The sequence below is a fragment of the Arvicanthis niloticus genome, chromosome Y (genome assembly GCF_011762505.2).
Source record: "Arvicanthis niloticus isolate mArvNil1 chromosome Y, mArvNil1.pat.X, whole genome shotgun sequence".
NCBI lineage: Eukaryota > Metazoa > Chordata > Mammalia > Rodentia > Muridae > Arvicanthis > Arvicanthis niloticus.
In genome coordinates, this window is record NC_133431.1 from 3209596 (window position 1) to 3219248 (window position 9653).

At 63.9% G+C, this 9653-nt stretch overlaps 1 protein-coding gene across 1 annotated transcript; it reads right to left on the bottom strand.

The window, feature by feature from the left end:
- Nucleotides 1-598: 598 nt before the first annotated feature.
- Sts (steroid sulfatase) lies at nucleotides 599-9495 on the bottom strand. The gene is made up of 10 exons (XM_076922173.1): nucleotides 9369-9495; nucleotides 7722-7902; nucleotides 7416-7537; nucleotides 6782-6904; nucleotides 5472-5892; nucleotides 4486-4622; nucleotides 3784-3921; nucleotides 2859-3018; nucleotides 1973-2088; nucleotides 599-1328 (listed from the first exon to the last, which is right to left on the bottom strand). Exons 2-10 carry the CDS (start codon nucleotides 7862-7864, stop codon nucleotides 967-969), a joined length of 1722 nt encoding a protein of 573 aa, XP_076778288.1. The 5' UTR covers nucleotides 7865-7902; nucleotides 9369-9495; the 3' UTR covers nucleotides 599-966.
- Nucleotides 9496-9653: the final 158 nt, after the last annotated feature.

The following is a 9653-nucleotide window of genomic DNA, read 5'->3' on the forward strand; positions in this document are numbered from 1 at the left end:
CTTTAGATTATGGCAGTTGGGGGTGGAGCCGGGCTGATTTGCATACATTTGCATAAACCAGCATCGGCATCCGCATAGATGGTGACACAGTGCAGCTCATTAGCATGAATTAGCATCCGGCCTGACAGGAGGCGCAGAAGGGACGGCTGTGGGCGGGGCTATGATAATGAGACACCCCGGGCCCCGCCCACAGCCTCAGCAGCGTCCACAGCACAGGGAGCCTCGGCCCATTTGCATAGATTTCCATAAGTAACTGTAATGACGTCATCAAGACCTCATTAAGATGCAGGAGCCGGGCTGATTTGCATAAATCTGCATGGATTTCAGTGCAGCTGGGGAGGAGGCGGGGCCTGCTGAGGCTGATTTGCATAAATTAGCATAAATCCCGAAGCTGCTCGTGGGAAACAATGGGCTGGAAGGACCTGATTTGCATAAATTAGCATCAGGGGCCGGCACACGGGGCTGTGGGCGGGGTCATGACGATGACACGGTCGAGGCCACGCCCACCGCCATCCCCCTGCCTCACAGCAGATCCAGCACGGCCACGGCCAGGAGGGCGGGGCCTGGGACAGGAAGTGGATGAAGCAGACACAGGAAGTGGGCGGAGTCAGACTTTATTGAGTCGTAACACTGAGTGGTGACAGGAAGTGGGGTCGAAACAGGAAGTGGGTTTTAAAACAGGAAGTGGGTGTGGCACAGACAGGAAGTGGGTGTGAATCAGGCTCGAGACAGGAAGTTGACTAGAAACAGGAAGTGGGTTCAAAACAGACAGGAAGTGAATGTGAAACAGACAGGAAGTGAATGTGAAACAGACAGGAAGTGGGCGTGTCCACAACAGGAAGTGGGTGCGAAATGAACAGGAAGTGGACACCTTCCACAACCCAGACAGGAAGTGGGCGTGTCCGGCCATGCAGACAGGAAGTGGGCGTGTCCGGCCCGGCAGACAGGAAGTGGGCGTGGCCGGCGTCAGTGGGCGTCGCCCGCGCAGTGGCAGGCCAGGGGGTGTGGCCGGCTCACGCAGCACAGCTGCAGCCACGGCTTCCACACCAGGTTGGCGGCCGACAGCTGGTCGGGGGCGGGGTCGACCCCGGCGGCGTGGGCGCGGGCGGCGGCGGCCATGACGGCCAGGACCCGGGCGTGGCGCGGCTCGGCGTCGGGGGTCAGGGGTCGGGCCTCGCCGGGGTCGCGGGCGACGTCGAACAGCAGGGGGGGGTCGTGGCGGGCGACGCCGGGGCCGTGGCAGGGACACACGTGGGCCGCGTGGCAGCCGTTGGCGCCCGGGGGCTCGAAGACGGGCGTGAAGAAGAAGGCCTTCCACACGTGCGGGCCTGGGGGCGGGGCCGGGGGCGGGGTCAGCGGCGGGGACGTCGCGGGGGACGTTGGGGGTGACGGTGTGAGGCAGGGGGGTGACTGTGAGTGACGTGGTGTGTGTGTCTGAGGCAGGGGGACGACTGCGAGTGACAGGAAGTGATTGTGTGAGGCAGGGGGACGACTCTGAGTGACACAATGTGTGTGTGTCTGAGTCAGGAGGATGACTGCGAGTGACAGGAAGTGATTGTCTGAGGCAGGGGGATGAATATGACTAACAGTATATGCGTAGCTGAGGCAGGGGAATGACTGTGACGGATGGAGAGCAAGTGTCTGAGGCAGGAGGACAACGACAAGTAACAGAATGTGTGTGGCTGATGCAGGGGGATGAATGTGAGTCACAGGAGTTTCATGTCTGAGGCAGGGGGACGACTCTGAGTAACATAATGTGTGTGTGTCTGAGGCAGGGGGATGACAGTGAGTGACAAGTAGTGATTGCCTGAGGCAGGGGGACGACTGCGACTGACACAATGTGGGTGTCTGAGGCAGGGGGATGACTGTGAGTGTCACATCGGGGTCCTGTGGGTGTCTGGGGTCACGAGTGACGTCATCGGCGTCAGGCCCCGCCCCCGCCCCGCGGCCCCGCCCCCGAGGCCCCGCCCACCGTCTCTCCAGCGCACGGCCTGCAGGAAGGCGTTGCAGTAGTGGAACAGGAAGTCGTGGTCCGAGCGTCGCGTGAGCCCCGTGAGCAGCGGCGTCAGGTCCCGGCCGTCAATCACCCTGGGGGCGGAGCCAGAGGGGCGGGGTCAGAGGGGGCGGGGTCAGCTGTGGGATGGGCAGTGCAGCCCAGCAAGTCGTAGGCTTTTGCATAAATTAGCATGTTAATGAGGGCGGATCTGCATAAACTGACATGGGCGGGGCTGCTGACCAGCTCATTATCATAAAGCCGCATAAATTAGCGCAGGGGAAGTCAACAGTCGCGTTCACATGCTAATTTATGCAAAAAACACATCAGGGCCTCTGTGTGGATGTGGAATGGCATCGCATAAATTAGCATGCCAATCGTGTGATTAGCATAAATTAGCAAAAATCTGCATGAATTAGCATGAATTATATTCAAGTCAAGGGAACCAGAACTAAGCTGCTCTGTGTCTGTTTTCTGCATAAATTAGCATAAATTAGCATGAATTATAGCCAAGGCAGGGGAACCGGAACTCAGCGGCTCTGTGTGGGGTTTTCTGCATAAATTAGCATGTAAATGAGGTGATTATCATAAATCAGCCAAATCTGCATAAATTAGCATAAATTATAGTCGGAGCAGAGGAAGCAGAACTAAGCAGCTCTGTGTGGTTTTCTGCATAAATTAGCATGTTAATGAGGCCGCGGCTCCCGCGGGATCATGGTGGGCGGGGCCGAGACAGTGGGCGGGGCTCAGCTTTTCCCCAGAACCAGACTCAGTCTCCCGGGATCGGGGCTGTCGGGTAGGCGGGGCCTGAACAGGAAGTGGGCGTGGCCTCCGTGGGCGTGTCGGGTCCGGCCCCGCCCCTCACCTGTCCCCCGGCAGCTCCGCCCCCGCCAGCCGGGCCACGGTGGGGAAGACGTCCATGTTGCTCGTGGGGTCGGCGACCTCCAGGCCGCGGGGGACGGCGCGGGGCCAGCGCACGAGGCCGGGGACGCGGACGCCGCCCTCCCAGTTGTTGCCTTTGCCGCCTGCGGGGGGGCGGGGGTGAGGGTGTGAGGCAGGGGGATGACAGTGAGTGGACACGAGTAACCGTGTGAGGCAGGGGGATGACTGCGATTGACGGGGAGTGAGTGTGTGAGGCAGGGGGATGACAGTCAGTAAGAATGACTGACTGTGTGAGGCAGGGGGATGGCTGCGATTGACGGGGTGTGAGTGTATGAGGCAGGGGGATGCCTGTGAGTGAAGACAACCAAGTGTCTGAGACGGGGGGACGACTCTGAGTGACAGGAGTGGGGCAGAGGGATGACTCCAATGGACGGGGACTGAGTGTCTGAGGCAGGAGCATGGCCGTGAGTGAACAAAACTGATAGAGACGGAAGCAGGGGGACGACCGCGAGCAACAGAGACTGAGTGTCTGAGGCAGGGGGATGATTACGACCCTACAGTGTGAGGCAGGAGGTGACTGGTGAGTGACGGAGGGCAAGTGTCTGAGGCAGGGGGACGACCGCGAGCAACAGAGACTGAGTGTCTGAGGCAGGGGGATGATTACGACCCTACAGTGTGAGTCGGGACGTGACTGGTGAGTGACGGAGGGCAAGTGTCTGAGGCAGGGGGACGACTGCGAGTGACACAAAGCGAATGTGTGAGGCAGGGGGACGACGCTGAGTGACAATGACTGAGCGTCTGAGGCAGGGGGATGACTCCGATTGACTCAAAGTGAATGTGTGAGGCAGGGGGACGCCCGTGAGTGGCCGTCTCAGGCAGGGGGACGCCCGCCCGCCCCTGCCGCTCACCGCGGAAGGCCCCGTTGCTGCCCCCGTGCCGCTCCCCGCCGGCCCCGACCTCCTCCACGTGGGCCCCGTGGTCGGACGAGAAGTAGACGAAGGTGTCGTTCGCGAGGCCGAGCTCGTCCAGGACGGTGAGGACGCGGCCTGGGGGCGGGGCCACGGGCCGTCAGTCAGGGCTGGACACGCCCACCGCACTCGAGGGCGTCCCCCAGCCTCACACGCTCACTCGCCGTCATGCCCCTGCCTCAGGCACTCACGTTCTGTCACTCACCGTCATCCCCCTGCATCACACGCTTGCGCTCTGTCACTCCCGGTCGTCCCCCTGTGTCAGCCACTCACTTCCTGTCGCTCACCGTCATCCCCCAGCCTCAGATGCTCAGTGACGGTCATTCCTCAGCCTCAGAAACCCAGTCCTGTTCATCCCCCTGCCTCACAAACTCAGTCACAGTCGTCCCCCTGCCTCAGACAATCACTTCCTGTCACTTGCCGTCATCCCCCTGCCTCAGATACACACACTATTTCACTCGCGGTCATCCCCCTGCCTCACACTGTGGACTCACTGCCATCACAGGCATCCCCCTGCCTCAGACTGTGCACTCACAGTCATCCCCCTGCCTCAGATGCTCACATTGTGTCACTCACGGTCATCCCCCTGCCTCACACACGCCGTCCTTCCACTCGCCGTCATCCCCCCGCCTCCGCGCTCACCCACGGCCCAGTCCATCTCCTCCACGCTGTCGCCGTAGGCCCCGTGCTGGCTCCGCCCCCGGAAGGCGGGGCCTGCGAAGTGGGCGGTGTGGACGTGCAGGAAGGACAGGACCAGCAGGAAGGGCGTGGCCGCGTGCCTGGGGGCGGGGCCGAGACGTCGGGGGCGGGGCCTCGGCTGGGCCACACCCACCGGGGGGACGGACAGGAAGTCCCACCCACAGACAGGAAGTGACCTCGATTTGAAAGCCCTGACCCCGGAAACCACACCCACAGACAGGAAGTGACAGGAAGTCCCGCCCACCAACAGGAAGTGGCACAGGAAGTCCCCAAATCCAGAATCCCGGACCCCGGAGGCCCCGCCCATTATGGAAATGAGACAGGAAGTCCCGCCCACCCACAGGAAGTGACGTCAATCCAACAACCCTGACCCCGGAAACCACACCCACTGACGGGAAGTGACAGGAAGTTCTCACCCAGGGACTGAAATTGGCGCAGGAAGTCCCGCCCACAGACAGGAAGTGCCCTCGATTTGCATCCCTGACTTCAGAAATGTCCACCCAGCGACAGGAAGTGATGCAGGAAGCCCCGCCCACCATTCAAAGTGACACAAAACTGACTCCCGGGGACAGGAAGTGACATAGTAAGCCCCACCCACTGTCAGGAAGTTCCCCCCAGGGACAGGAAGTGGCACAGGAAGTCTTCAAAATCGGAATCCATGACCCCGGAGGTCCTGCCCATCATGGGAAACGAGACAGGAAGTCCCGCCCACTGACAGGAAGTGCCCTCAATTTGCATCCCCGACCCCGGAAACCTCCACCCAGTGACAGGAAGTGATGCAGGAAGCCCCAACCATTACAGGAAGTGACACCAAACTGACTCCCGGGGACAGGAAGTGACACGCCAAGCCCCGCCCACCGACAGGAAGTGGCCCGGGAGGCCCCGCCCACCCCCGGGAAGCGGCCCCGGCCCCGCACCCGGCCCCTCACCCGCGCAGGAAGTCCTCGGCGGCGCCCGCCAGCCGGGCCGTGAGCCGCGCGTAGTCCGTGGGCTGCTGGGCCACGTCCAGGTCGGCCATGAGGAAGCAGTTGGCCGGGTGGAAGTAATGGCGGAAGCACAGGAAGCCGCCGCCCACCGCGCCCATCATGGCCGCCAGCGCCCACAGCGCCCACCCCGGCACCCGCAGCCCCGCCCCCCGCGCCGCCCACAGCGCGGCCAGCCCCGCCCCCAGCGCCCCGAGCGGGGCCCACACGAGGGCGCGCAGGGCGGGGCCGAACACGGTCCCGCCCCCCGGCCGGCAGTCGCGCAGGTTGGTGGTCGGCGTCCCCAGGAAGCGGTCGAAGCCGTGGCGCAGCGGGTGGTGGCAGAAGTCGGAGCGCGAGCGGCAGCTCAGGCCCAGGTGCCACTTGCCTGCGGGGTCGGGGGGGGGGTCAGTCGGGGTCGGGGTCGTCACTTGGGGTCATCCCCCTGCCTCAGACGCTCACTCGTTGCCACTCACGGTCGTCCCCCTGCCTCATAAACTGACTTTGTGCTACTCATGGTCGTCCCCCTGTCTCAGATGTTCACTTTCTGTCACTCGGGATCAGCCCCCTGCCTCATGTTTGTCACTCTTGCGCATCTTCCTGACTTGGACGGGGTCACTCGGGGTCAAATGACTTCATGGGGGTCACTCAGGGTCGTCCCCCTGCCCCATAAATGAAGTAACCACTACTTGTGATCATCCCCCTGCCTCAGAAGCTCACTTGTTGCCACTCACGGTCGTCCCACTGCCTCATAAACTCACTTCCTGCTACTCGTGGTCATCCCCCTGCCTCACATGTTCACTTTCTGTCACTCGGGATCAGCCCCCTGCCTCATGTTTTTCGCTCCTGAGCATCTTCCTGCCTCGGACGGGGTCACTCGGGGTCATGTGAGGTCATCAGAGTCACTCGGGGTCGTCCCCCTGCCCCATAAATGAAGTAACCACTACTCGTGATCGTCCCCCTGCCTCAGATGTTCACTTCCCGTCGCTGAAGTTCATCCCCCTGCCTCATGTTTTTCACTCCTGAGAGCCCGACTGCCTCACAGGGGGTCGCTCGGGGTCACAGGGATCACGGGGGTCGCTCACGGTCATCCCCCTGCCTCAGATGCTCAGCTGCTGTCACTCAGGGCCACCCCCCTGCCTCCTCAACAAAGTACGCAGAACTCGTGGTCGTCCCCCTGCCTCACGCTCCTCACGGATGAGCATCCCCCTGCCTCAGACACTCAGATGATGTCACTCAGGGTCGTCCCCCCGCCCACCCCAGGCCCCGCCCCTCACCTACGAACGCGGTGGCGTAGCCCCGCCCCTTCAGCAGCCGCGCGAACGTGACCTCGCCGGGCGGGAGGCCCCCGGACGACGCGGAGAACAGGAAGACGCCCACGCGGTTCCGCGACGCCATCCCTGGGGGCAGGGCCGGGGGCGGGGTCACGGGCGGGGTCACAGGCGGGGTCAGGGGTCACGCCCAGGGTCGTCCCCCTGCCTCAGACTCACTCATCCTCACTCACAGTCATCCTCCTGCCTCAGACACACACAGGGTGAGGGTGGGGTCAGTGGGCGGGGTCACATAGGCCAGGGGGTCATGGGTGGGGTTGGGACGAGGCCGGGGTTGGGCTCAGGGTCAGTGGGCGGGGTCACGGTCACACTCAGAGTCATCCCCCTGCATCATACACACACACAGGGTCCAGGTTGGGGTCAGTGGGTGGGGTTGGAGGTGGAGTCAGGGTGTCACGGGCGGGGTCGGGGGTCAGGCTGAGGCCGGGGTCGGGGTCGGGGTCACACCCAGGGTCGTCCCCCTGCCTCAGACTCTCACTCATCCTCACTCACAGTCATCCCCCTGCCTCACACACACAGGGTCAGGGCGGGGTCGGTGGGCGGGGTCGGTGGGTGTGGTCGCGGCCGGGGCCCCGCCCACCTGAGCGCACGGGGTAGCGCCCGGTCAGGAAGGCGGCGCGGCTGGGGGTGCAGAGCGGGGCGGCCGCCAGGTGCTGCGTCAGCGTCGCCCCCTCGCGGGCCAGGCGGTCGATGTTCGGGGTCCTGGGGGCGGGGCCGCGGGGTCGCGGGGTCAGCGGGGTCAGCGGGGTCACTCCCGGTCATCCCCCTGCCTCACACGCTCGGTTCCCCCCGGCCGCCGTCATCCCCCCGCCTCAGGCTCCCGGCCGCCGTCACTCGCGGTCATCCCCCTGCCTCACACCCGCCCGGCCCCGCCCCCCCGCGTCACCTGAGCGTGCGGTTGCCGTAGCAGCCGGGGTCCCCGATGCCGAGGTCGTCGGCCATGATGAGCAGGAAGTTGGGTCTGGGGTGGGCGGGGCCGAGGAGGGCGAGTGGGAGGAGCAGCAGGAGGAGGAGGAGGGGCGGGACCATGGCGTTGGGGGCGGGGCCTGGGCGGGTCAGCGGGGCACCTGGGGCGGGAGCACTTCCTGTCAGTCACCCGGGCCCCGCCCACTTCCTGTCAGTCATCTGGGCCCCGCCCACTTCCTGTCAGTCACCCTGGCCCCGCCCACTTCCTGTCAGTCATCTGTGTCCCGCCCACTTCCTGTCACTCACCCTGGCCCCGCCCACTTCCTGTCACTCACCTGATGCAGAGGCCAGTTGTGACGTTTATGCTAATTAACCCGTCTATGCTAATGAGCTCCGATTTATGCTAATTGTGAAGGGGAAGGGCGGGGTTTATGCAAATGAGTGAGTCGTATGCTAATGAGAGGCGGCTTATGCTAATTATAGAGGAGCTCAAGGCCCCGCCCACCTCCTGTCAGTCACTCGGGCCCCGCCCACTTCCTGTCTATCACTCAGGCCCCGCCCACCTCCTGTCAGTCACTCAGGCCCCGCCCACTTCCTGTCTATCACTCAGGCCCCGCCCACCTCCTGTCAGTCATCACTCATCTCCCAAACACAGGAGATCCCGGGTCAACACAGCCCATAGCGGTCATGCCCCTGCCTCAGACACTCACTGTCATCCCCCTGCCTCAGACTCACCGTCATCCCCCTGCCTCACACTCACTGTCATCCCCCTGCCTCACACTCACTGTCATCCCCCTGCCTCAGATTTACACTCACTGTCATCCCCCTGCCTCACACTCACCGTCATCCCCCTGCCTCAGATTTACACTCACTGTCATCCCCCTGCCTCACACTCACTGTCATCCCCTTGCCTCACACTCACTGTCATCCCCCTGCCTCAGACTCACTGTCATCCCCCTGCCTCACACTCACTGTCATCCCCCTGCCTCACACTCACTGTCATCCCCCTGCCTCACACTCACTGTCATCCCCCTGCCTCAGACTCACTGTCATCCCCCTGCCTCAGACTCACTGTCATGCCCCTGCCTCACACTCACTGTCATCCCCCTGCCTCACACTCACTGTCATCCCCCTGCCTCACACTCACTGTCATGCCCCTGCCTCACACTCACTGTCGTCCCCCTGCCTCAGACACTCACTGTCATCCCCCTGCCTCACACTCACTGTCATCCCCCTGCCTCACACTCACCGTCATCCCCCTGCCTCAGATTTACACTCACTGTCATCCCCCTGCCTCACACTCACTGTCATCCCCCTGCCTCAGACTCACTGTCGTCCCCCTGCCTCCGAACGTCAGTCCCTGTCACTCCCGGTCATCCCCCTGCCTCAGGAACAGCACAGTCTTCACACACTACCGTCCCCCTGCCTCACGCGCAGTAACTCCCTACCACTCGCCGCCATCCCCCTGCCTCAGTCACACTCCCCGCCATCCCCCTGCCTCAGTCACACTCGCCGCCATCCCCCTGCCTCAGTCACACTCGCCGCCATCCCCCTGCCTCAGTCACACTCGCCGCCATCCCCCTGCCTCACACGGTCACTCGCCGCCATCCCCCTGCCTCGCACTCACCGGCGGCGTCGGGGTCAGAGGTCGCACTCCGGGCGGCCCCGCCCCGCCCGCGCTGTTGTACCCGCGGGTCACGGGGTCAGGGGGCGGGGCCGCCGTGTTTACCTCGCGGGGCCGCGGTGACGTCAGCGGCCGGAAACGCGGCGCCCGGGGCTGTGATTGACGCCCGGGGGGCGGGGCCGCGAGCCAGGGATGCCGATGACGTCAGGGGGCGGGGCCCGGGCGTCCGGGGCCGACGGGGGGCGGGGCCGAGGCCGCGGTGACGTCATGGGGCGGAGACGGGCGGGA

What these genes read in the sequence shown, in the direction of transcription:
- Sts (XM_076922173.1), bottom strand. Translation starts at nt 7,864, where the DNA reads ATGGTCCCGCCCCTCCTCCTCCTCCTGCTGCTCCTCCCACTCGCCCTC. An exon ending in CTACGCCACCGCGTTCGTAG is followed by an intron (nt 5,893 to 6,781) that starts GTGAGGGGCGGG and finishes CCGACCCCGCAG; the next exon opens with GCAAGTGGCACCTGGGCCTG. An exon ending in GGCCGTGCGCTGGAGAGACG is followed by an intron (nt 1,329 to 1,972) that starts GTGGGCGGGGCC and finishes CCCCGCCCCCAG; the next exon opens with GCCCGCACGTGTGGAAGGCC.